The sequence below is a fragment of the Spodoptera frugiperda genome, chromosome 4 (genome assembly GCF_023101765.2).
Source record: "Spodoptera frugiperda isolate SF20-4 chromosome 4, AGI-APGP_CSIRO_Sfru_2.0, whole genome shotgun sequence".
NCBI lineage: Eukaryota > Metazoa > Arthropoda > Insecta > Lepidoptera > Noctuidae > Spodoptera > Spodoptera frugiperda.
Window position 1 is genome coordinate 1,159,060 of NC_064215.1, and position 27,612 is coordinate 1,186,671.

General features: G+C 36.4%; 3 protein-coding genes across 6 annotated transcripts in view; 1 reads left to right on the plus strand and 2 right to left on the minus strand.

Annotated features, from left to right (window-relative positions):
• Window positions 1-3,001, minus strand: part of LOC118272459 (protein trapped in endoderm-1) — a 68,650-nt gene extending 65,649 nt beyond the window's left edge. Inside the window, exon 1 of the mRNA XM_050693439.1 lies at window positions 2,868-3,001. The gene's annotated coding sequence lies outside the window, so the exon portion shown is untranslated. The remainder of the gene's footprint in view (window positions 1-2,867) is intronic.
• LOC118272316 (xylose isomerase-like) lies at window positions 362-4,977 on the plus strand. The gene is made up of 9 exons (XM_035588702.2): window positions 362-428; window positions 663-755; window positions 1,135-1,281; window positions 1,621-1,900; window positions 2,003-2,443; window positions 2,802-2,895; window positions 3,263-3,427; window positions 3,820-3,905; window positions 4,403-4,977. Exons 2-9 carry the CDS (start codon window positions 677-679, stop codon window positions 4,494-4,496), a joined length of 1,386 nt encoding a protein of 461 aa, XP_035444595.2. The 5' UTR covers window positions 362-428; window positions 663-676; the 3' UTR covers window positions 4,497-4,977.
• LOC118272745 (uridine-cytidine kinase-like 1) lies at window positions 4,972-27,612 on the minus strand. Of its 4 annotated transcripts, none has more exons than XM_050693432.1 (11): window positions 27,445-27,612; window positions 22,188-22,312; window positions 16,192-16,371; window positions 14,990-15,096; window positions 14,419-14,589; window positions 13,848-13,984; window positions 12,962-13,148; window positions 11,809-11,898; window positions 11,217-11,522; window positions 10,468-10,665; window positions 4,972-9,397 (listed from the first exon to the last, which is right to left on the minus strand). In XM_050693432.1, the coding sequence occupies exons 1-11, from the start codon at window positions 27,495-27,497 to the stop codon at window positions 9,281-9,283; spliced, it is 1,671 nt and encodes a 556-aa protein (XP_050549389.1). In that variant the 5' UTR covers window positions 27,498-27,612; the 3' UTR covers window positions 4,972-9,280. The 4 variants fall into 4 exon arrangements, with proteins under 4 accessions (XP_050549389.1, XP_050549390.1, XP_050549392.1 ...); XM_050693433.1 differs by having other exon boundaries at window positions 27,087-27,603; XM_050693435.1 differs by lacking the exons at window positions 22,188-22,312; window positions 27,445-27,612 and adding an exon at window positions 17,772-17,992.

The following is a 27,612-nucleotide window of genomic DNA, read 5'->3' on the forward strand; positions in this document are numbered from 1 at the left end:
TTCATACAAAATCGTATTGATCGATCGATGATCGAGGAGTAGATCAGTAAGATAACTAGAGGTTTTTTAAAAAAATATTAAATAAAAAAATCATCACATTACAACATTAAAGAATAATGTATAATAGTTTTAACTCCCGAAACATTGTTTGTATCCCACATCCCACTTATAAGTACATTAATTACATTAAAGACGATATAAAGTTACACTACAAAAATCCTACGTAGCGCAAAATTAAAACATTACAATATAAAGTATATTAAGTATAAACAGACAAAAGATGTCCGTTTGTTGGCCACACAAAGGCCACACCACGGCCGGGTGACTCCATTCACACCACGTTATATAAGCCGAGCCGACACGGTCTGTGTTCTGTCTGGCCCGCTGTTGTGAACAGGGCACTCTAATTTAGCTGACTTAGTAAAGGGGTAAGTTAAACATTTCTTCTTAATTTTTAAAAATAATTAGATGTTTCTGAAATACCTATTAAATAAAAGCAAAAATCTGGAGAACTTTTGTCAAAGAGTTCATTAAGTCTTTGACTGCCAATAGAAAACTGTTTAAGGCAAATCCTCCGCAAATCGTCGGTCACCGGTGACCACTACGGCATTCAATGTGCTAAGCGAATTATTGTCAAGTTAAACCTTCATTGGTCTATCTAGAGGGAGTGTCCAAGATGTCGGCGTACAATCAGCCAACTGCTAAGCGGCAGAAAGTAAGAGAACCCAGAGTGGACAATGTTGATTATTTTCAAGGTATGTTCTGTTTTTACGTATACAAGCCAGGAATAAAGTGGTATCAATGGTACCCCTTTTATCTTTCTAATAACAAGAAACTTATCTCACAAGTAGGTATGTGAATAATGTGACTGATGGAGTGATGAATGAAGCCAAAATTTAAAAGATTCCTTAAACCTTTATTAAAGCCAAAGGGGTATTACGATCCGGAGCTGCGGACAACGTAAAATTTTACCGCGGTTCTGGCTCAAAGCAGGAGAAGGAACGGGGTGGTCTTTAATCAGTAAGAGTCTGACACCCGCCTCACCCAAGGCGGGAGAAGTCATTGGATGATTTTCCCCACTCAATAAAAAAGGGGTATTACGATAATTTGAACAAAGAAAGTGTTGTTTCCCAGGTATAGACAAGGTGGAGTACAACAACATGGCGTCTCCGGCGGAGAGCGGCAGCTACCGCTACTACAGCGCGTCGGAGCGCGTGCACTCGCGGCCCATGGACGACTGGCTCAAGTACAGCGTCTCGCTCACTGACTTCCGCAGCAATGGTATCAACATCTCCACTTGGAATTTAGAAAGAGATACAAGTAGTTAACCGATGTTTATTTGCGGTCCGATATCGCCATATACCTATGGAGGTACCACAAATGGTTTAAAAAACTTTGTAACCTACTTTTACAGTAGGTCATTACTTATCGTAAATCAATAAAAATATCTACAGCCAATAATCACATTTATATTACACTAAGTGCATCGTCACAAACATCTCAAAACATATGTTTCGTATGCCACGGAATCAAATCATAGGCAACAAATCAGTATAGCTTTTTTTAGACAAAGGTACCAGGGAACGAGGCAAGCAAATAATTTATTCACTTCATATCCAGGATCCGATGTCCACGGTCGTTCCACACACTCTCGCCCTTGGGACGACGGCACAGACTCGATGGACAACCACAAGCGTCACATCAAGGCGTTATTCGACTTCTGCGCCAAGCTCGGAGTCAAGTACTGGACGGCCTTCGACTCCGACCTGGTGCCCTACACGGACAGCTGGGAGGAGAACAAGACGCACTGGGATGACGTCACCGAGTACATACAGGAACTCGCGCAGAGGTACCACGTCAAGCTGCTGTGGATAGCGCCGGATTTGCATTCACATCCCAGGTAGGTAGACTTAATTGTGGATTTACGATTGTCTTTAAATAATATTTTCTTGCCCTTGCAAACAGTATTATCAACAATTCCCTAAAATGGTATTTGTTACAGATACGTATCAGGCGCCTTCACGAGCAACGACGCGTCCACATTCATCCAAGCAGCCACGCAAATAAAGCGATGTCTAGAAGCGGCACAACGTTTGAACGCAGAATGTTTTCTAATATGGCCGTACAGAGAGGGATACCACACTCTATTCCAAACTGACGTCGCTAGAGAAATTAAATTATTCGCAAAACTACTAAAACTCACCGCAGAATACAAAGATAGACTGAATTATAGATGTCAACTGCTAATAATGCCGTATTACAATTCCTACCAAAACAGGAACTTTTACGGAGGCTGGCAACACCACCAATGGCGGGAACGAGATTTGGTTCACACGTATATGTGGGATGTGACGAGTTGTCTTTACTTGCTAAAGAATTATAACTTGGATCGGTATTACAAGGTGTCCGTCACGCCTGGACATCACATGTATATGGCTAACGTGTAAGTGAAAATTATTTTTCCAAGAGCAGAGTCTTCTTAAGTTCTTAGTCGTGAATACATGATTACTCATGTCTCCACTGACGTGAATACGTGTTTACTCACATTCCATACCCCTTAAGGCAATGGTGTGAGTTTAAGCTTATATAAATTATTTATAAGGATTTTATTTTCTTAATGTTTGCTTAAAAGTTAAAGGAGTGTAGCTGGCACTATGACGCCTTTGGTCTTTGCGAGGAATTTGTTTTTTTTTCGGTAATTCCTCAATGTTTTTGCAGTTTCGGTTTGACTTGATCATAGAAACCTACCTATCATAATACTAATTAAAGTGCACTTTTCACGTATTGAATCTTTCTTCTAGGTACAACATGTTGGGCGGTGTGACAGTAACAAACGACTGGGATCACTACGATAGCAGAACACTCACCTTGATGATGAAATGTATCGTCGATCAGGTGGGTCGTCAGCACCAACACACAACATATTTAAATCTTAAAAACTTTACCACATCATTAAAAGAAATCACTTATTTTACCGTAAACTGTAACGTATAAACTATTTAGAACTTTTTGCACAGGACACACGCAACTTCACCTATTAGCTTCAAGTGCAAATTAAACTGTAGGTACATAAAGCTATAAAGTGTTTGCTACCCTCTTTAAAGAATATAATATTTTTTAAAGTAGTACTCCTCAATGATACTTATTAAAAAAGATTAAAAAAAATATTCCACTAACTACATTAATAAAAATAATAAATTAATGAATATTTTAAGACATACATATGTAATTATTATACATATCATATTCCACCATGTCCCAGGGTTCAACGCCGCCTGGCGGTATAAACCTGAAACTAGTACCCCGGCGAGACAGCGACCTGCGCGAGTTGACCACGACGTACGTCAAGTACATCGACGCTTTGGCCAAAGCGCTGCGAATGGCGTGCACCGTGATCGCTGAACAAATATTCTCTAAACATTTGCAGGTGAACATCAAGTCATGTAGATACTAAAACTAAATGTCATACACTGCTAAACAGATTTTAAGAATTAAATTTTCAAAGAATTTAAGTGGAATCGTGGTATTCCTCACAGAAAACCGATGTAAAACAACGCTTGCGTTGTGTGAGTGAGGTTACCAGAAGCCCAATCCCCCCCCCCCCCTTCCTAATCTTCCCAATCCCCGATTCCCCAACAATCCTTAAATTCCTAACCCCCAAAAGGCCCGCAACGTACTTGTAACGCCTCTAGGGTTTCGGGTGTCCATGGCCTGCGGCGATGGCTTAGAATCGTCATATTCTTACCATTTCATACCAAAAGGTAGGAAAAGTTCGTAATTTACAAAGACTTGATCATTATATCTTCGATTCTGTTTCAGCAACGTTACTCTACGTACTACAGCGGAATCGGATCTCGGATCATCAGCAGCGACATTTCTATGGAGGAATGTGAAGAATATTATAAGTAAGGATTACTCCAACACAAAGTCAAAGCAGTTATTTCAATTAATCCTAAATAAGGCACTTTTGAAACGTCAAATTGAATTGTCCGTCAGTCTGTCTGTCAGTGAAGCTAGGCGCTCGTTCCAAAGTGTAGCTTCGAATGGAGAAGAACGAGCAAGAAACTCCATCCAACTGTTACTGGGATAAAATTGGGAAAGATTTCTTTCTATCTTTCGAATTTGTAAAAGTTTAATGATTTTCTAAATCACATTATTATCACAACAACAGCCTATTAGTGGCAATTGCTGACCAAAGGCCTCTTCTCGCATGGAGAAGGTTTGAGTATTAATCACCACGCTTGCTCAATGCGAGTTGGTGATTTCGAACTTATAATTAGAAATTATAAACCCAAAGTTCCTCTCGATGTTTTCCTTAACAGTTTGTCAGCGGTGTTTAAATAATAGAAAGTACTTATATTGCAGAAATGTCGATTAAAATGTAATAATGTCTTCCTTGCAGAAAGAACCAGCCTCACGGAGACGTGCCATCATCAAAGTACGAACATTTGGACGTGGTGTTCCAGAGGCACTTGGATGCCTGCGATCATATATGATAGAGGTCATTTGACATAGTTTTAATAAGATTATTGTACAAACAATTTGAACTTTACTTGTCTTGTGGAGAGATGTCGCATCGTAAAATTCTTCTTTTTATTTGTCTGTCAGTCTACTATTCTATTTTCTGTCCACTTCTAACTTCTTCAAATAGGGTTATTGTATTTTTATATCTCTATTATGGCGCAAATTAGGGCTTTACCAACGTCACTTTTGTATTTTTTAAATTAGATATATTAGACAGTAACAATGACATTATTTCTATTTCCATCCTTCGCTTTCTTCTTCTCAGTCTTACTTTCTATTTCTTTTTGTCTCAACTCAATTGTAAGTTGAAGGTATTTTATAAGTTTATTAAGGAAATACAGCTAAGACAAGTCTTAGAACATGACTCAAATTATACACTGATTATGATATTAATCAAATGATCAATTGCTGTTGACTGGAAAAACTATAATAAAAGAAAACAATGAATAAATATTTCAATCTGTTTTATTTCATTTTGCATCGTATTTTCAGATTATTTCTTGGATTTTTTTTTGTATTTTTTCTCATAATATTCACAGCGACTTACGTTCTATACAGTAGCTATATATAGATACAAATTATGTATATATTGTACACGCGATTGTGCAATCATGTATAATGTGTATATATTTGTTTCTTGAATATCTGAACCCACAACAACTTATTGGAAGTTAAGCCTGGTTATATTTTTTAAATGCATATTTATATGTAACACGTTTAAATTGACTTTTGAAATACTTTATCACAAAGTATATATTGTATGATGATGAATGATGATAAAGTTGTCGGGGTTCAAAGAGCCACAAAGCTTGGAAGCAAGTCGTCATATATTTCATTTGTTACAAGTCATAAAATTATCACTTGCAAGATTAAATTCGAGTGAAATATTTAGCGGAAACCCACAGTAACCGCTCTGTTCATCTCTTTACATAATAACTTAGTATTTCATTAAAATAATATAAATAATAATCGAGTTCGGCGCCCGACTCCTCTGTAAGGTAGAACAACCTACATCTTTACAGAAAAATAAAACTAAAATAAAAATGGCGACGCCAACATAGTAAAAAAATTAAGCACATTCATTAAGTGTCGACTTACAAACTACAAACTTATACCTAAGCACAGTACACGAATACTGCCAAAAATAAATAATTAAAATTACACTAAATAATATCATGATAGAATTCATTTCACATTTCACAAAGCGAGGTCTCCTAATTTATAACAAAATGCCAATTCCTCTAATATATACATATAAAAAAGGTTCATAAAACATTTCATTGGAAAATAGCAAGTAAATCCTAATACTGAAGGAACAAAATGGCAGAACATAAAGATAATTACACTTTAGGAATGAAACTGTACTGGCTTGTGATGTGACTACAAACGATTATCGCCTTTAATGACATTGTGATATCGCGTAGTCGTTATATTTGGAAGTAAAAGTAGACATAAGGTTCATTATCGTTTCATCACTCGCCTGAATTCAAACAAAGTCTCTTGTTCAGGTAGAGTACGTGACTTCTTGAAAGATTCCATAGCAAAAATACAGAATTACAAAAATATTTCGCTCTTCTTTCATAGGGAACAAAATTATTGCTGGAAAGATGTACAAACAAATTATACTTTTATAAGACACCTGCAGATTGAACTACTCTAATCTGTCACATCATTATTAGATTTCCAACTCTATCCATTTAGTAATTAAGTCGAAAATCTATTGCAGACGCAGTATGCTGTACTGTAGTCAATTTAATAATCAATGGTTATTAAAATACTACAAATGAAAGATAATATTATGCTATGAAAGTTACAATAAAAATGCTTGATGACTAAATACAAACCATTAATTATTAAACTAAATACAGTAACTAACATACTAAAATCAATGTGCAATACAGAATTTAAAACTTGACTTCAAGTAGAAAGCAGATTATGAAAATCTATACATTTAATAAGAATTTAATTATTACAATAATAGATCGACGAATTGATTACAAGAATTCACAACGTCAATGTAATCACAATTTAAATTAAAAGCAACGTTAGATATTTACGTACTCGTTAATATGATAAGGGCTTGCTAGAAAGGGAATACCGAAGATATTGGTATAATTTAACTTACTATATATTTTTCATAGTTTTATCATGACTGTAGTAAAAACAGAAATATTTTAGTCGTTAAGAAAATAATAGATGCTGTCATTTAGAAAATTATAGTCTAATATGACATTGTCTATGAATTCCTTTATTGTGATGCCCTATTATCACGTTTACCGCCAAGTCGGACACTAGTGACTGACGCTTAGCGGAGGATTTGCCTTCAACAATTTTCTTTCGGCAGTTAATGCTTTAAATAAATATTTCTCAGATTGAATTGCACTTTTCAAAAAATATATGTATATTCTCTGCAATTCGTATTGCAGTTTTCAAAGGATTTGTTTGTCAGTATTCCCTTTCTACCAAACCCAGTTATTCCGTATAATTCGATTTAGTATACCAGTCTAGTTATCAGCCGATTGGGCAAGTTACTATGGAAGTATGTTTTTTCAATAATGCCTTTTGGGTGCACACGACAACAACACGTATCACCTATGATATTAAGTACATTTTCCCATAATATTTTATTGTTTGAGAGTTAAATTCACGTATATGAACAAGGTAAATAGTAAATTACATTTTTAATTACGTGAAAAAGTAAGTTGAAATATGTCAGAGGGCTTAGTACGAGTTTGCTTTACGTTTGTTGGTTCATTCGAAACGTAGGCGCGTTCGGCGCTGTGATTGGCCGGTTCGAATGAACCAACCAATCGGAGTGTCGAATGCGCTCTCATTTCGTTTTCGTTCAACGTAATGCAAATTAGTACTAAGTGTACAGAGCGCCGAACGCGCTCTCGTTTCGATAAATATTGGGCGTGAAATCATTATTAAGTTTTATTTAATTATGTTTAAGTTTTATTGACTTTACAAATATCATCGTGTGTTCCCAAAACAGCATTAAAACGACAGTATATGTATTTGTTCCCTACAATACGTTTAGTTCGATAGGAACTACTCTTTGGCTACAATACCACTACATGATATATTTGTGACTCGCTTGTTGAAGCCAAGCTGTGAGCTGTACACTAGCTTTAAATAAATATTTATTAATATTTTATTACGTTTTAATGTGGATATGGTGTATTGATTAATAAAAATATATTACTAAAATGATCTTATTGCTGCTTCATAGTCGGAATACTCCGGAACTACTGGTCCGACTTGAAAAAAACTTTTTGTGTTGGATAGTCCATTTGTCGAGGAAGGTTAAACATTACGCTAGGACCAATAGTGGCTAAGCAGAACGGGTGAAACCGAGAGTAGTAATTTTAAACATATAACCCGTTTTGTTACTGTATTAATAACTTATTATTCTATTTTAGTTTTATTTCTGACATTATAATATATTTACTGTATGCGATTTCTTGGATAGTTTTACGTAACTTGTTTTGCGGTATTTGAAGTAGGTAAATATCTATCATTTCTATATATTCTGGTTTTACGTAGCTCCACATATATTTTAAGCTAGATCCTGGCGACTGGAGATCGAGGCGACTTGTACGTTAACGTTACATTAGTACAGACTAGATATCAATACAACCGTTACGTCCTTAGTTCCTCCGTGTATAACATATAAGTGAATATTATGTATTCATGTTGCTATGGTAATTTGAGCCTTATTGTATCTTGCAGTGTTTTAGAGAATAAAGGTGATTTGTGACGGTCTTTAGGTTGAAATTAGCATGTAAGGTAGATACGGATCGATTGGAAATTATGAAGTTACGTGTAATGACTGTCGATAAGGTTTAATTTTGTATGTAACGTGAGTGCTTGGGTTTTCTATAGCTTACAATGATTTTATTTTATCGTAAAAAGGCAAAAATGGTGTGCGTTATATGCTTCTAAAAGTGTAATAACTTGCTATAACTGGCAGTGTTTGTCTATACCCTATCTATGGACGGGAATACACTTGAGGTACTAAAAACTTGCCCACCACTTCCATAGCAAAATGCCGAACTTACTTACAATTGTGTAAACATTACGATTATTAAATAAATACACGGGGCCAGTCCACAACTATATTCACTAAAATTACACACCACGGGTTAGTTAACAAATGGAGAGATTACACCATCTAAAGACGAGCACATCAAGAGTGACATGAGAATAGATTTCATTCCATATTATGTCAACTTAGCACTCCATTTGTTCGTTACTCCGTGGCATTTACATTTATGCAGCTCTGCATATTTTTTTGTCGTTTTTTTTATATACAAATGTCAGCTTTACATTTGTACACTAATTTCACTAGGATACGCGCAAGCCCTTATAGCTTAGATGTTAATCGTCTTTTACGAGGGCCTCAAGGTTATTTCTTACAATTAGAATATTCAAGTCCGTAATAAATTTCAGTACATTCATAATTAAATTCAAAAGCTCATAAATAAAGTCAATACATTGGTCATTCAATGTTGAATTACCAATTTCATAACTATTAACCACAGCTACAAAAGACTGCTTAGTCATAACTTTAAAATAAAAAAAACAAAATCACAAGGTTATGACTAACAATGCCATTAGTATTAAAGTAAACACAGAAACATGTTTTAAAATCGAAAATAAATAACATTATTCTCCTTTTCGAGGCTGGTAGGACAATTATTAGTTACCTGTGGTTCCATAGACGATTAACTCTGTAGTTTATGGTGAGAGGGCCTCACTCATCGTCGGCCGGTTCCGTGCCGAAGTAGCGGTCCCCAAAGTTCCCGATACCGGGCAACACGTAGAACTTCTCGTTAATCTCCGGGTCTAGGGCTGATGTTACGATTTTAACCTGGAAAGGTGAGGAAACTGAATTAGTATACATAGTTACATATATATAGTTACATACTTTTATTAAAAAGAGGTTATGAAAGTTTCTATAATAATATGTTATGGGTAATAGATTATGTGCAAAAGTATCACACTAATATTATAAATGTAAAAGTTTGTCTATCAATCACATTAAAAGAGTAAGTAGTCAACTCGGACCAAATGCCTACGGCCCATTTGGGACGAGTTGCAGAAAATAAAATAAAATAATATTTTTAGTGGTCAACTCGTCCCACGTCACTACCACAATGAGATAAGGTACAGTCAGTAGCAAAAGGGTTAGTGTGGAAATAATAAAGTTCTATTACTTTGTTAAAAACAAAAGATTTTCTAGGATCTTCATTCTATTCATAAATCCGACCTGTTATCATATATTTCATAAGTGACCGCCATGACCATAATTATGGATAACACATGAATTTGTGCGATTGCTAAAAAAAATTTAGGTAATAAATTATTTAACCGACACTAAAAAAGAGGTTTTTACTTTGTAAGGATTTTTTAATATGAAATAATCTATGAACAAAACGGAACTAAAGAAATAAAATATTTTTAATCTTGTGTTGCTAACTGTACCAAACATTGATACAGTTTAAAGATCCATACAAAAAAATAGTGGGACGAGTTGACCACTAAAAATTTAATTTATTTTTAATTTCCCCAACTCGTCCCAAATGGGCCGTAGGCATTTGGTCCGAGTTAACTACTTACTCCATTAAAACTACTGAACTGATTTTGATGAAATTTGGTATACAGACAGACAGACAGACAGGTATGAGGTAAATGGTATCGAGTTTGGCGTCTTCGTATTCCGTACTCTGAATCCTATTTTAACAGCTAGAGCTACGATTGAGTATAGTTTTGACATGGAATAATTATTGTTATTTTATTGGATTGAAATTGCATTGACATTGAGATTGATTTCAAGAGTAAGCGCCCAGTTTAGTAGCCCCTGCATTAACAAACGACTTGTATCCTCACAAACTTTCACATTTACATTAGTAGTAGAATAAGATAGTATAAATAAGTTACCTGTGGGAAAGCATACGCGATGGAGTGGACCCCGATCTCGGCCATGAGCAGCGAGACGAGCGAGATGTTGTGCTCGGGCACGTCGTGGTCCAGCAGCACGCGGATGGCCATGATGGCGGCCGCGCCCGTCGCCACCGTCGCGTCCATCAGGATCACGCGGTAGTCCTTGATGTCCTTCGGCAGCCGGAGGTAGTATAGCTAAAGGGGAAGTTACGTGGTTAGTTTGTTTTTATAATAACTATCGTGAGAGCGTGAGACACATACTAAATTAACTAAAATCACGGTCTCACAAAAATCAATGGAGAAAAGCTTTACTAGTTTCGAGTCATAGACTACGTGACGTCGCCGCGTCTGCGCACGCTGCTCATGATTTAAATTACGAAACTAGTAGAGATTTTCTCGTGTGTGATTTTAGTTAGATTTGTTTATAGGAGATAAGCTTTATTTAACGTAAAATCCCATCCTCACCACTTCTGTTTTTATCCACCTTCCCATTTAACCCTTGTTTCAGTAAGTTGACGCATTTATTTACATTTTTTACTTTAATATTGTAACCTGTCATGGTGCTTGTTCTTACATTTCGTAAATAGGAGAACTAAATTAATGTGATGTTGTAAATAGCGTAATATTCATTTTATCTTGCGAGCATTTACGTTTAATAACCTTGCTTAAGTATTGGCAAAATGAGATCAATGGATTCAGAAACCTTATTTTGTTTAACTTATCTAATATTCAAATAGTATACAGACCTCTGGTTCATCAGTCTGTTGGTTGGTCTGTATAAGTATCTTGCCGATGCGGATGTCCTTGCAGATGTCGCAGACGGCCTGCTCCATGGTCTCGCCGGCCCGTAGGATGGAGACGCCGCATATCTTCTCCACGTCACACTTGCGGCCCTTGTAGGAGAACCCCTGCGGAGTGTCCACCACCAGGTCGGAGTAGGGCAGCAGGGACAGCGCGAACTCGATGACCAGCCGCATCAGCCGCTTCGAGTAGAATATGAACTCGTCGCGCGGAGTGTCCTTGTTGCGGATGAATGTGTGTAGGCCTTGGACCTGGGTGCAGAGTACTTTGTCATTACTTGTATTTAATAGTTTGAAAATATTAAGTGATGGTCGACACATTATGTATTTTTTGGCAATTCTTCTTTGTCAATCAATCTTCAATCTAATGTTTCTTTGAATTTAAGTCAGTTACTCAATTTTCTTAGCAGTTCTAAACAGGTCTTGTTAAAAAGCAAGCAACCTCACGCCTTTTATCCCATAAGGGGTATGCAGAAGTGCACATTACATGTAATTCTGCTTTACAATCTTGTTAAAAACGTGGTATTGTATTAGTTACCTGAGGAGTTTCCTTAAGTACATAGAGTGAGTCCGGCACGGGCTGTCCGATGTGGGCGATGGCTAGCTTCTCACGCACTTTGAAGCCGCGCTGTAACAATACAATGTAACACTGTGTTACACGGAACTTATGATATGGGGAGGTAGTTTCGGTAGGTTCCTGTTCCTTATTGGGCGGGAGGAAACGCCCGGGTGTCATCACTGCGAGGGCCGCCCGGAGGACACGGTGGAGCATACGGTGGCGGTGTGCCCTGCATGGGTTGAGCACCGCCGTGTCCTCAGGGATGTGATCGGTGACGGCGACCTCTCGCCACCGACACTGGTTCAGGCCATGGTACGGAGCGTGGGGGACTGGGATACCGTCTCCTCCTGCGAAGCAGCCATGCTAGCTAAGGAGGAGGCGGGGCGCGTGAGAGAACAAACCTCCTCACGCCCAGCCGTCGCGAAAGACACTCCGGGCGAAGGGAATCCCGAGACGATCTCCGGCCACCGTAAGTGCGGGCCTGCGGACGGCGAGCAAGGGTAGCTCGCCGCCCGACCAGAACCAGACCCGTGCGTGCGGCGCGTCGCGTTCCGCGCGCGCCTCAAAGAGCCATCAGACCACCACAGATGGGGCCCAATAGGGCTGATGCCTGATCCGGAGCTGCGGACTACCTAGCGGGTTTACCGGGGCTCCGGCTCGAAAAGCAGGAGAAGGAACGGGGTGGTTTTTAGTCAGTAAGAGTCTGACACTCCCTTTCGCCTCGCCCAAGGCGAGAAAAGTCATTGGAGTCATTCCCCCTCAAAAAAATAAAAAAATGATATGGGGAGGTCCATAAATTAAATCACACGAATTTCATGATTTTTGACGCCCTCCCCCGTCCTTGTTAAAATTGGTCACATTTGTGAGACCTCCCCCTCCCTAGTGTGACGTCACATTTTATAGTTTTACATCTAGATTGTTTTGAGTTTTTCGATAATAGTTCCAAGTTCGTGTTTTAACAGTTAGATTATAATAATTGAAATGTGACGTCACGAAATTTAAGACCACTCCCGCCCCCTTGTCACATAAAGTCACACTTCGTCGACCCCCTCCCCCCCTTAACGTGTGACGTAATTAATGGATGGTTCTATGTAGTGTTGCAGCATGCTACAGTAGCGTTGCAGTGACTGACCAGTTGCAGCTGTTTGTGCACGTGTTGCACGATGAGATGTATGGCGACCTTGTTCTCGCCGCCGCGCGGCACGATGATGTCGGCGTGCGCCATGCAGGGCGCGATGTAGCTCTGGTACGCAGGCTTCACGTGCGTCATGTACTGCTTCAGCACGCCCTCTAGGTCGCGCCCGCGCTGCACTATGTCTCTGTACGCGACAAGCAAAAAATAATTAAAGAAACTTTACATTAATGTAATTGACATGTTTAGTCTCTATCCCATCGTGGTACAAGACAAACGAAATTAAATTATCTGTCTAATTCGCTCAATAACATTTTTGTTTGGTGTAACCTCACAAATTCTGTTCTAAAATAGATTCACATATAAATTAAAAATTTCAATAAAGCTTTGATATAATGTTTGTAGGTAACAAACGTTGTGTTACTGACACCTGCCGCTGTAAACTTTCGTAAACGTAAACTAACGCTGGCTAAATGCCAATATGGCCGACAGTAATTATGCTCTAAAACATTAGTACGGCGATACATTACTTTGATATTCAAATGAGAATTAAAATATTAAAATAATTGCGCCAAGTTCAACCTTCACTGACTCATAGAACAAAAATGAATTTTACATACTTATTTGCATGTCTGGATACCAACTGAAATATTACAATAATGTAAATACTTACTTATAATAACATTACTTAACATTAATAGCCAAATTAACCGATAAATGCACCTTAAGGATGGCTTTTGAAGCCTTTACACGACTTTTATATCAGGAAATTCTCAAATCAAACAGACTTTTTCCTAATTCACAGACCATTTTCAGAAATAAATTGTGTTCTATAATTATAATTGGAAGTAAGTAATCCGTCCAGTAAAAACCTCGTGAGGTTTACCTCCTTAGTCTCCTGGCGAGCCGTATGTCCGCGTCGGTGTCGACGAACACCTTCATGTCCAGCATCTTGGTCACCTCCGCGTTGTAGAACGCCAGGATGCCCTCGAAGATGATCACGTTCGCACCGTACATCGTTTTCTGCGGACAACCACAACTGACATTACAAGACTTAAATATGGTGCCTTTATGGGAGAAACTATATTTAGACTTCAAAATTACTAAAATACATAGAAACCAGTTTAAAATTAGACTAGTTTAAGATACATCCTTATTAAAATTTAAAATTAGGTAGAGAATTGTCAATTTCTGCAAAGTGGATATCAGTAGTTAATTACAAAAGTTGAAAGTCAAGCTCAGTAGCTACTGGAGATTCGAGAAGCTTATGTCAAGAAACGGGTGACGGACTAATGCTAATGATATAAATAGAAGATGGAAGAATTATAAACATCCGCTGTTAAATCATTAAATTAGTGTACTGTTACTGAAGTGTGTATTGGAGTGTTAGTCAATTGTTGGTGCCAATAATCGACACTAGCGCCACTTTTCGACAAAAATTAATAAGACATACTCACAGTCCTATTCTCCCTTGAATGCGTGACGTAATTATAGATGGGCACCTCCACCTTCTTGCCCTCCCTCAGCCGCTGCAGCACTGAGATCAACAGCTCGATGTCGAACGCGTCCGGGTGATCGAAGTTGTATTCATTGCGGTTAGCTGCCTGATGCTGTTTCTCATTTAGCACCTGGGTATTAGGATTGTGGTGTTAGGTTAAGAAGAGATTTCTACATAGGACATTTCTTAAATTAAACTGGAAGGGTTTTTTTAGAGAAGAAGAAGGGAGAATCATCCAATTACTTCTCCCGCCTTAAACTGGAAGGGGTATGGCATATTTCAACTTTTATTAAAAGAGTAAATGTCTATGGTTTTATAGTGGATACTGAGTCAAGGTTTTCGTGGCATCAGATTCTAAATTGGGAGATGGATTTTGGTACAAATAGAAAGTAAAAAATAGACATACCGTGAATCCAGAGAGTTTTTAAATATTCTTATAACACAACACGTAGATACAGGTGCAAACTATGCTCTATTACACCCACTCTCTCACTCGTCAGTTATGTTAATTGTCAGTAAAAGTAACTCACTTTGTAGAATGAGTCCATACTGACGATAGTGACCCATGGTATGTTGAGAGATTCTATGATTTTGGTGGCCACCGTAGTCTTGCCCGACGCACTAGCGCCGCAAATACCTGACGGGACAAAACCATAGCATTTTAACCACTAATTAAAACAAAAGGTATGTCAAGGGCTCGGATCAAGAGTCGGTGGAAAACAAATAATGTAAAAAGAATAAAAAAAAAAACACCAATTAACTTGAAATGCTATAGAAAAGGAAACAAATGAATGGGTATTTGGACTTAAAAATTAAGATAAAATACCATATTTTTGTTGAGTAAAGCTTAATATCTTTATAAATAATCTGACTAAGGCTTCCGTAAGAGCAATTTTGTGGTTTAGGTCATCTGAGTTCTCCAAAACTTGTTGTTCTTTTAAGTGTGATGTCTAGTTCAAAGATGCATTTACTATTTATTAATAACAATAAGAAATTTTATTTGCTCAAATATGAGATAACTATAGGTATAGGCAGAGTAACGTATTTTTTAAAATAATCAAAATTCCATGTCACGCACGTGTCGTTGAACCCCGCAGTCACACTTGAGTGCGGATTACGAAATATTTTTCTTTAACTCGAGTCTATTTATAAACATATAAAACAATGGCTGGAATTTTCCTCAATCATTGTACAACCGGCTCACTGTTAAACCTTTGTTTTTTTTGTTTTTAAGATTGTATGGTTTAAATGGCACGAAATATTGTAATATCACGCGTCACGCCTGATATTCCACAGTTGAATGGCAGAATGCATATAATAATAATTATTATGTAATGTTTATATTGCAGTACAGGGCAGACGAAATGAGCATTTTTTATTACATACTTGCCATAATTGGAGTCATCGTAAAACTAAGATATTGTTGTTGATTGTCTTCAAATAAATATTTGAGGCACTATTAGATAACTCAGCGTATAATAAAGGTTCTATAAATTATAGTAGATTATAAGAGTGTCCGTAACATCTATGTACATGTTTTGATTCTCGTAATAAGCATCGTAAAACGTAAATAATAAAAGGAATCGGTAGCGCTTTGATTGGCTAGTTTCGTTTCGTTCGAGCGTCGAATGCGCTATCGTTTCTATTACTTTAAACTTAAAGCAAACTCGTACTAAGGGTCTACTACAGATCTTTTATGAAGAAATATAGTTTTGTTTTTTAAAACACTCACCAATAAGGAACGGTTCGACCTCCTGCCCGCCGGTGCAGTTGTACCAGGGCGGGCGGCCGGCTGTGTAGATGGTGCGTCGGTCCGCGTGCAGGATGCTCTCCGCCGTCGTGCGCTTGTTCGGCTGCGACATCGACGTGGTGCGCACGCGACGCGCTCGCGGGGACTTTAGGATATTTGAACCTGGAACACAAATGTATATTTTAAACTAAGTAATTATTTTACTATTAGGTACAAATAAAAAAGAGAGCAGGATTACATTAACATTTGTTGCTATGGTAAACTTTTGATCTATTGATGAGAAATTGGAGTAGATTAACCTGCAGGTGACAGTTTACGGACTCCTAGCGTGTCTTGAAACTAGTCGAGCTAACTTGTCAAACGATTACTTGAGCCGTTACACACAAGATCTTTATTATGACAAGTTTCGCACAAAATTCTTTATTTTCGAGCAGGGTAAATTATCCAATGGCTTCTCCTGCCTTAGACGAGGAGAGTGGGAGTGTCAGACTCTTATTGACTAAAAAGGTCCCTACTCCTACGGTAAACACGCCACGTAGTCTGCAGCTCCGGATAAACACAAAATTCTAAAACTAAATATTACTTTCATATCACTATCATATCCAACTATCACATCATAGTCTAGTAATAAAACAACAAACAAACACATAAATTAGACACGACAAAGCTATACAAACGTGTTATAAGTACATATATACGTGTATGTAGCTATGTACTGCGCTCGTGTAGTGTGGCCACTCATTAAATTACCGCGTGGGACCGCGATGTGTCGCTGATATGTTTAAATTGCACTTGATGGCCACTAAACAACATTAGATTCCCATCATTTATGTTTATTGGCTACCTTGTTGATCTCTAGTTGTGAGAGCTACTGCTGAACATGGAGTATTAGGTTAGAATCTTAGATTTTTAAGTTCACAAATTCCTAGTTACATCACAAGTTTTATCATTCATATTACGTCTCATAAGATGTGATGTTATTTTGCGCATTTAAAACTTTTGATTAATATCTTCGAAAGGGTAAGTAGAGGTGCACTTAAAATATAACTTTACAATCGCGTTTCACCAGTTATTTTATTTCATAAATATTTAATTTTGTATATACAATAATTTTGTATGAAATGTATGTACAAGTTACGTTTGACTTACTCAGACAATCTCATAAGTACTGTGGATCATAATTCAAAGTTTAAAACTTGATCTCCTAGTATTGTATTACCTTACAAATATGGCAGTACGTTAGCAAGTATTATTTGACACCCAGTAATGTTCGGGTTGAGGTTTCAGTTACTTTAAGCATGTATTTAAATTCACTGTGACATTATAATCTGAGATCCTCATCCACACATAGGTACATTATGGTATAGTAGTATTGCATTTTATTATTCTCGCAGTTGTTCTGAGTTTCATGGAATAACTGACAACAATGGATAGCATTCCATTGTCGATTCTATAGAATTTAGAAAATGCAAAAAATAAAATAATTCGCAGAAGGCAATCAACGCAATTATCGTAACTGTACCTTTCGTCCCGGGTAACGTAAAACATGATTACTTACTTACTTAAGTAGTTACTTAAAGTCCCGAATTTAATATCTAAAGACACTTGATAACTATCCACTACACACACAAATGGTTCAACATAAACCAAAGTCACTAACCAAACTAATTAAATTTAAAAAACTCCACGTTGCTTGAAAACTAAAGCCATCAGCAGTTCACAGTACACAGTTCCGTTCCCGGCTTCAGTCAAAGTCCTACTAATTTTAGTAATAACACAATGAGCTTACTCGTATTTCTTATGGCTGGTCAATGTCGCCTAATAAAACGAATTATATACGCGAACATTGTACCAAATGTGATTTTATTCGCTTTATCAACACTTTAGGAAACGACACTGAGAATACACTTATATTTCTATGAAATAAAACCTTTATACACTATTTTTTTTCTACTAATCGAGTTTTAACATTTCAAATTAACATTTTAAACACATTTAAGTACATATACCACATCACAATGTATGAATATCTTTACTGTAAAACGATTACTGAAGTTTTCCTTATTATGTATTATATGTCTGGGAGTGATACAGGCACAACGACCTTATTGAATACGAAAATAAACATTATGTAATATTTATTTCAGTCCATAATTTTATCTGATTGCAACTACTTATCTACTGAATAGTTAAACATTGACCTCATATAAAGCTTTTCCATCGGTTTTATTATATGCGTAATAAAGGAGTGATCATAAATGCTGGAAAGTTGACACCACTATGACGGAATTTTCTTTCCAAGAAAGGGGCGATCCCTTTGCAACTGATGTTTGCTTGTTGTTTGTTGTACTTAATGTTTTTGGTAGTTTTGCACTAAATGGACCAAAAAGTAGTTAGGTACTAACTGTGACTATAAATATGTTATGATTTATTTTTATCTTATTTTTACGGAAAAATAGTAATAAAGTCTCAACCACATTGGAATGTTTAACATGGATCTACTGCTATTTGCTCTCAATAAGCATTAAATTAAAATTGTTATACTATGCACCATATTATCCGTGCCGGATTACAATCACCATTGAACGCTGTTCGATTAACTGCAACTCAACTGCATTGCGATAACGTAATGTTTTTAATTTATATCGCATTATACTAACTTATATTCGAATTTAAACATGAGTTAAAGGCGAAAGATGAAGGACTAAACTATACAAGATTTTTGGATTTTGGAAAAAATATCATGGTTTTTCAGAACAGCGTGGTTGGTAGTTACCGCTACTGAGCCAATGAGGTACAGAAAATATACTTTCCATTCATACTGTGTAAAGCATTCCCATATTTAAACACTTATATAAGGAGCATAACATTCATTGAGAAAATACTCAATCAGTTTATAAGCTCTTGATAAAGTTCTCAACTTGTATAACGTTATCAAAATGTGACTAGTCCCAAGTAAAATGGCGGCATTGGAACTAAACAGCACGTGTGTGTAGCACCGTGCATGAAAACGTGAGAGAAGCGAGCGGACTCGAGCACGCAGCGAATTGCGATTGTTTACGAAAACTTTCAATACTCGATACTTACGTGTACGAGTGCACGCGCGATCGGAACGGATCCGCAATTAGACGGCGCGTGTCTTACAATTGTTGATATCGGCAGGGTTTTTACATTTAACGTCTGGTTTTTTCAGTTTGTGTTATCAAATTTAAGAGAGATTAAATTCAGTGACGGCAACGGTTCACACCCAAAGTCACGAGCAGCAATATGCGATAACTTATGAGTCATGGACTATGGGCTCCTGGTGTGGCTTGAAACTAGTCGAGTTACCTCATCGAAGACTTACTTTAAACCAAGATAAATGTTGCACAACTTTTCTCTTCACAGAACAGTGTTGGTCAGCAGTGTCATTACGCCTCTTAGATGAATAAGCCATAAATATAGTCTTTTCCGGGGTTTTCAGGGTATTGTTTCCTTCTACAGATTTTTTTAGTAGTCACACAACTTCGTCACGGAATTGAACACGAGGTCGGTCAGATCAGCTTCGCAGTGAACCTTACAATGCCATGACCGAAGCGGTAGACTACAACCTTTGCAGATATTTTCCATGACGTTTTTAATTATGGTTAAACTGCTTTTTACGTCATTAATTATCATAAAATATATTCCATGCAAACTTGTTCTTTACATAAAATAATAAATTTTAAAAACATGGCGTCACTGATACTTCGCACATATTTACTTTGCAGAAAAAATAAACAAACATTACATATGGCCGTGTTTTACCACGGTCTACCATATGCAGGAGGTTAATAACGTTGTACTCGTCGCAAAAAACGGGGTCACGGTAAATTAGCGCTTATTATAATTGGTTGAAGGCATACATCATCCAATTGCGAATCTCATATTACATTTTGCTTTTAATGGAGGACATGTATGTGTGTGTATGTGATGTATTTATAAACGTAGGTACGTAAGACACAAGTATTTTAATTTTTAATTCATCTGCGTTTCACCGGTTATCCGTAAGAGAGAACTCTTTACAAAGACGGTAAGCTACTAAGTTCAGTAGAGATTTCAATCTAAGCGCTAGTAGTGCATCGTGGCTCATATTGTCCGTATTATTCTAGAAATTGAATATATTTATTCTAGAACAAGAAAACTGTATAGAGTAGGAAGTTAGGAAATACTTCATTATCACGACTTATCTATTATCGTAAGTGCGCTAAGTGGTACAGTATCACTTATGTAGTTGCTACGAATTCTTGGAAACACATTGACGAATTGCTTTGATGGTCATTTTTCGGAATAAGTAGATTCGGTCGAAATTGGAAAACTATGACAGGACATTTAGGAGTTACTTTTACAGCCGGTGTAAAACGGATACGAGTAGTATATAAGTACCTAAAGAACGCGCCGCTTTCCCATACAAATACACACTTTGATAATAAAATCTTGTTTCAGAGAACAACAGGTGCAATGTTACATAGAATTAGGCCACCGCACCTTTCCACCGAAGGTGAGAATACATTCCCTTGTGTGGTCTAGACCTTATCGTCTCCTCTTACCAAACTACAGATCAAAATACAGCCTCCCATTACAATCAAACCAAATTCAACTTTATCCAATCGATATAAAGTTTCATATCATATTATGTCAGAGTGTCAGAGGCTGCTTCTTGAAAATTCAACTCACACTGATCGAGATATAGTTCTTTATCACATGGCAGAATGTCTATACCTGTTTCCTGACCTCGGTTGCAGTTTCGCATGCAAGTGTCGCTTGTATTTATAAACTTTCTTATTATTATGTTTTGTTGAACGTGACACAATTTAAAACATAATGAGATTATATAACAAATACAATACTGGGTAATTGTAAGCAGAGTATTTAAGAGTGATGTAATTTTTCATAATAAAACTGACTTGCGATTGGTAGTTGATATTAAATTACTGTTAAAAAAAACACAATTTATCATCAAAATCCTGACATGTCTACTGAAGATAAGGCGAAAGAAAGATAGTGATTTCTCATACACCTGAATAAACGCAGTAATTAGTTAAAGTAGATAGCAGTTGCATCATTTTCGAACTATTTTCAGCAGCACAGCAATCTTATCATATCGTAAAATGTCTATATAAAGGTGCCTTCCCTGTTTGCACGATCATGTAAACAATAGGAAGATCTATACTAGAGCATTGTCCTTCAGGGAACTTTCCCAGTGAATGGCCGACACACGTCATAGGTTATTGCCACGTCCTACAGCATAGAGAGACCAGCTAAATATAACCCAAACTAGTGAATCAGCTGTACTAGTACTGAACACACGCCAGCAGGTCAAACTACTCTAATTTATCGTGTTTCTTTAATAGAACTTCAACTTTATTGCTTTGTAATAAAGTCGTGCTAAAATTAAGATTTATTAACTATAAAGTTATGATATAATGACATATTAACTAGCAGCCATTGAAACTTTAAAGTACAATCACAAGAAAAAAAAAATTATAACTAGACAGTTTCCTAGACCGATGTTTTAACCTTTTTTCGCACGTTCTTTTTTTCCGAAATAGTTACATGTAACCACAAAGTACAGTCACGTAACAGCCCGTTTTCAGGCAAAGCATTAACACAAGGTTATATTTATATAAAACTCTTCCGTTACTGAGTGAATGACTGACAGACACAGCGAAAACTACTGGACCTAAGAAGTTGAAGTTTGGCATGTACGTATGCTCCTTAAAGAGTGTAGGGGACTACTAGGAGAGGGTTTCCCTAAATTCCCACGGGAACGGGGAAAAATTTTGCGTACGAATTCGCTGGCTGAAGTTAGTCTATGTTTAATTAATATATGTAGATACAGAGTAGAAGTAATATTCAATGAAAATCGAGTTATTTTTGTTACTTTGGCAATAGTTTTATAATGGAGCTATGTAATTAGGATCAAACAAGTACTGAAATAAAATATTATGTATTCTCACCTGTGGAAGGAGGTCTGTAGGGTCTCACGTTGGGTACCGTGGTGGGGGAGGCGGGCGCCCGCGTCGCGTAGTCGTCATCCTCGAGGAACACTGGCTCGTTCAGCTCCAAAGCAAGTTCTGTGTCGCTGGAACATTGGAACACGAGCTCACAAATCTGCTATATGTAATATGTTTTATAAATTTGATTCTTATATGGCGGTCCCTTATGAAGTTTTGCTTTGTTTTTCCATTTTTGCGTTTGCTAGATGGCGTCAGTGTAGCATTAAGTCTTGTTAGTCCTTGCATTAATAGCGTATCATATAGGGTGTCCCAACAAGAACGCAAGATTTAAATTTTAGATAAAACGCAGATATTTAAAAAAAAATCGTGAAAACTTTATAATGTCGTAAAGTAGAGAGGATGAGGTTATCTATGGAACAATACATCGGGCAGATGGCCGCCGCGGCTTTGCGGTACATACGCGATCTTTTGACGAAATTTTCATTGACCGTTTTGCATAAATGCTGCGGTATTTCATTCATACAGCGTTCAATTTCCTTTTAAGGCTTGAGTCGTCGTCGGCTTATTCTCATAAACCATCGACTTTAAGAAACCCAAAAGAAAAAAGTGTAATGTTGATAAATCACATGATCTAGGCGGCCAATTCTGGTCTCGAAAACGTGAAATAACACGACCGGGACATGACTGATGCAGCAATTTAATTGTTTCTCTGGCTGTATGACATGTGGCGCCATCTTGTTGAAACCACATGCCCTCCAAATCCATTTTTTCAATTCGAGGTACGAAACAACTGGTTATGATTTTACGATACCGAACACCATGATTGACTGTTTGCGCTTGACCTGCCTCATTTTCAATCGTGTAGCGCTCCGTTTTTAGTAACCTCGTACCTTATACTAACTAACAACAACACTTGTTCAAATGTCAAACAATGATACTTCGAATGCCGCCAAATTTAAATCTTGCGTTCTTGTTGGGACACCCGTTACATAACACAAAATTGTACTGGCATTTCTATACGAAGTTGAAAGGGCTATCTTAATACATCATCGCTTTTTATATTTGAATTAGGTAATTATTATAATAATATTGCAATATTCTCGTACATTTTCCAATAGGTACGGTCCCCATTTAATTAGGCTCCTACAATCAGGCGCACCTTGTAACCATATAAAATTAGTGTGAAAATCGATAACAACAAATCCTGTGTCTTGTCATCGTAACTGTGTCAAATGTAATATAGGTGCCACCGTTCGATGCCCAAATAGCCAGTGCCATTAGTAGCTAGGTGTATTATCGTTAAATAATGTGTTAGGTGCAGTTCTCAGCTTTGCGTGTTACTCGTGTTAGTTAATATTTAATTAGTAACGACAAACATAAATATAGAGATGTGTGTAACACGTCACATAACCTTTTTATGTCAATGAATGAGTTTTGTAAGTAATGAAAAACTGTGATTTTTTAATAACTAGTTAACATTAATTATACCTAATTCAGTAAACACATGCACAGTTAATATTTACTTTTATTAAGGAAACATTTCCATTAAAATGTGTTGTATTATATACCTATTATGTGACAGGCATAATAAGGTGCGGTAAGATCGGCGCAGGGGTAAGAACGTACAGATCAAATATCTCACTCCGTGTTGACCGGAAGTGGTCATCGCGGGACGGGGCGAAACTTAATGACGTGCCACGTAATGTGATTAGCATTAAAAAATATAGCCAAATAAGTGAGATATTTGATTTGTAATAGGCATAATACATATTTAAGGAAATTTTCCAAACATTGCATGCAGATGACATTAATGATTGTTTGAAAGGTCAGTCACATTGAAGGTAATATGTTAATCAGGATTAGCTCGTGTGTGTTTACAATTACATATCTAATTTTAAAGAATCTAGTTTGCATTGAATCAATTCCTTTTAATTATTATTTATTTATGTGCTATTTCTTTTAATAGTCAAGGTTACTGCAGTATAATAAAAGAAACGAAAGAATTGTCTCATACTCATTGATTATGTTATTCAACATAGTACATAGTGCTTACTTAGAAGCAGAGTTTAATTCAGTCAAATTCCGGCAAATTATTACTATTTATTTACTTCTAAAGTTTCAATGATCCCTATACAGAGCATATACAAAGACTATAAACATAAACAATAACAAGAATCGCGCGTGGCAATTGTAAAATGTTTCTTTTAATCAACAATATTCGAGCTGTAGACTCAACACAATCACAGTTTACGCTTTCATAACAAACCGTGGAATTGCAGCGGGTAAACAAATATAATAACTAGAGTAAACTAAAGTGTATCAGTGAGATAACAGTTATCAGTGATTGTAGAACTGAGTTACCAGTATCTGTTGTCGGAATTGGGGATATTTATTTTGATAAGCAAGAGGTGTGTCCAAATATAAACCATGGTTAAATGGACTTATGTCATAGAGACATACTTTAATTTTACCTTACGGAACTATATTATAGCATTGTACCAGGAATAAACCTCAGTTGAAATATATGTTATTAACATTTTACAGCAGTATTTGTTTATGAAAAATGTTGATAAGAAAATATCTTATTTACTAGTATTTACCTATGTAATGCAAGTTCCTGTTGATACTTCTTAACAATACAAATTACTTTGAAGGAATATAAATTAAATTGAACATTGCGAAGCTTACAATTTCTGGCAATGAAGCAAATACAAAGAAAACGGGATATTTGGACCAGTTCCAGAAACTACAATTTGCTGTAAGGTAAATCCCATTCATGAAGGTAATTTAGGCATGAATGGATTTCCCTGAAACAATCAATTTCTGGGAAAATGATTACACAAGATAACAATAAGCTCTCAAAATATTACTTTCTCAGAATATTTGAAAAGATCATGTCATGTCACGACTATGTTGAAGGATAAAAAAGTGAAAATAAGATAAAAAGTTAGCATACAAATTGAACAAACAGGAAGTAAGATACATTGTGACATTGAGTCTTTAAAAGAGTTTTCCTGTTCATAAAATCTATGTGATTTGATTGTAAAATACAAATCATAGAGTAAATAGTTAAATTAATAGTATCTATCATCATTATCCTCCTACATTGATGGATATGCTGTTGATATAATTTCAAATTGGGAACAAGGTCTGTCTGTCCACCAAGGTTAGATTTGGTGGGTTTATGGAGTGACCTACATTAATGCCCTGAATTAACTACAAACTTGCAAATCCATACTTGTTATTATAAATGGGAAAGTGTGTCCCACTTTCCTAAGGGGTGAAAGTTTGTATAGAAAATTTGTCAATTTTTAAGATAGAAAGCTTAAAAAATGGGTCTGGGATATTTGTGACTAACAAAAAATAAAACATTCATTTTTTTGCATATTCGGGTGCATTTGAAATAGTTATAGTTACAATATTGGCAATATTTTTAAGCTAAAAATAATTATGCATCTCTAGAATGTTAGTTGTATTGTCATGCTAATTAGAAATATTATGTTCTGAAAATAGAATTCCCGTCTGACTACATTATTGTTACAAGTTCATGTTATATTATCAGTGCCAGTGACAATGTTGTTACTTTGTATTTATTGTGGTTCCTATAGGATGCAACACAGGATGATGTGGTTAGTTCTCACTATTTTGTAGATTATTTTATATTGTATTGTACTAACTAATCATCAATAACAAATTAGAATTGCAGATATATTTAAATAGTTATTAATACTATTTAGAATTTATTTATGTCTATAGATATCTTTACTTTATTTTACCTACATACCTACTTAGTCATTTTCTACCAGAGAAAGTATATAGTTAAATAAAATTCACAAGAAATATTTTATAGCCTCTCATGAAACACTTATTTAAACACAATGGCTCTCAATATGCATCTACCTGTGAAGTAACAAAGGCATACTTTGACCATCCAAGAACTGGACAGTACAATAAAGTAATAACAATCTCTATAAATCAGGTGATTTATATGACAAGCGCAGATAACATACTGTTATATATAAATATACTTAATATATTATATGTTATGTTACTAATTATAACCTGTTTCTGTTATGAAGCATAGTAATATTTACATCATTATCAATTTGTAATTTATATGCTAATAACATTGTTGCTAAATTAAAGTAAGTAGGTGGTTATTTTTTGTGTTTAAAAATATAGTTATGTTATGATAATACAACCTAAATTGATAAGTCATGAATTGATAGTTGTTTCATTTGCTGAAAGAATTTAAGTACCTATTTTGTATATGTAAATTGTGGTCTTCATTTTGTAAACAAATTGATATTTGAGTACCAAACTGTAGATTTAGTATTTCGATGACAGATAATAAAGATTCAATTTATAGAGAGGTCACAAACTCTAGATAACAATGAGACTGAACCACAGATAATGTTTTTTTAGATCAAGGTTGAATAGATTACCTAGTTTGCAAAACACAATACTGAAGGAAAAATTGTTTTCTATAGTAAGATTATAGATAAAAACACTCACACTTGGCATTTTATCTTCCTGATTACTATTATCTGTCTAAATTCCTGATAGTGTAAATGCAAATGTCATGTAGTGTTTAGAAATACACAATATTATCTTATAAGGTCATTATCACTGTGTTTATATTTTTTGTTTAGTCAAGATTAGTCTATAAACATGAGGAAACATGAAGTAGTCACAGTATGATGAGATGCAGTGAGGGCTACCACAGAACAAGCTACTGACTACAGGGTGCAGCTGTGGCCACTGTCCAGTGTCCAGTGGACAAGCAACACAATAACAACAAAGTAGTAAGCACACACAACACACGACGCGTGCGGCACGGGACAGAAGCCGGCGGCTAGTCACACAGACGGCCTAACATCGAATGACTGAATATCTTACGGGTTTGGGAAGATCAGTGAACCTGTCTCCATCTCTTGCTATTCCCAACACGGCGTGCTAGGGCACGTTCAGTGCCGACCACGTGTTTTCACGACACGATTATTCAGCGAGAAGCGAGCTGCCAATGAACTAAATGATTTTCTAAAAATATCACAATGTGTGCAGAGGTTATAATGCAACGTTGCTTCCACGAATTATGATATGTTACGATTAGCACAAAAACACGACACGCGAAAACACTTGGTAGACTGCAGGATGACTAAGCCAACACTGAAAACGATTCTTCAACAGCGCATTTTTTATAACACTGGCCAGCTGTTTAAATAAACATTTCTTAAGGTTAACACACTCGCTTTACCTATCGGAGCTGGCAGAGCTGGGCGTTTCAAATTTATTCAGCTTCCCAGCCATCACTTGGGGTCACTTGATCTGTTATTTATTTTATAAAAATTGTATTGGTTTGTAAAATTCACGACTTGTATGCACACGCAAGTTACTGAATTGACATTACTCGTTCAGAAACTAC

What these genes read in the sequence shown, in the direction of transcription:
- LOC118272316 (XM_035588702.2), top strand. Translation starts at nt 677, where the DNA reads ATGTCGGCGTACAATCAGCCAACTGCTAAGCGGCAGAAAGTAAGAGAA. An exon ending in CAATGTTGATTATTTTCAAG is followed by an intron (nt 756 to 1,134) that starts GTATGTTCTGTT and finishes GTTGTTTCCCAG; the next exon opens with GTATAGACAAGGTGGAGTAC. An exon ending in CACTGACTTCCGCAGCAATG is followed by an intron (nt 1,282 to 1,620) that starts GTATCAACATCT and finishes CTTCATATCCAG; the next exon opens with GATCCGATGTCCACGGTCGT.
- LOC118272745 (XM_050693432.1), bottom strand. Translation starts at nt 27,497, where the DNA reads ATGGCTGGGAAGCTGAATAAATTTGAAACGCCCAGCTCTGCCAGCTCC. An exon ending in CTACAGACCTCCTTCCACAG is followed by an intron (nt 16,372 to 22,187) that starts GTGAGAATACAT and finishes TTTGTGTTCCAG; the next exon opens with GTTCAAATATCCTAAAGTCC. An exon ending in AACAGACTGATGAACCAGAG is followed by an intron (nt 10,666 to 11,216) that starts GTCTGTATACTA and finishes CTTCCCCTTTAG; the next exon opens with CTATACTACCTCCGGCTGCC.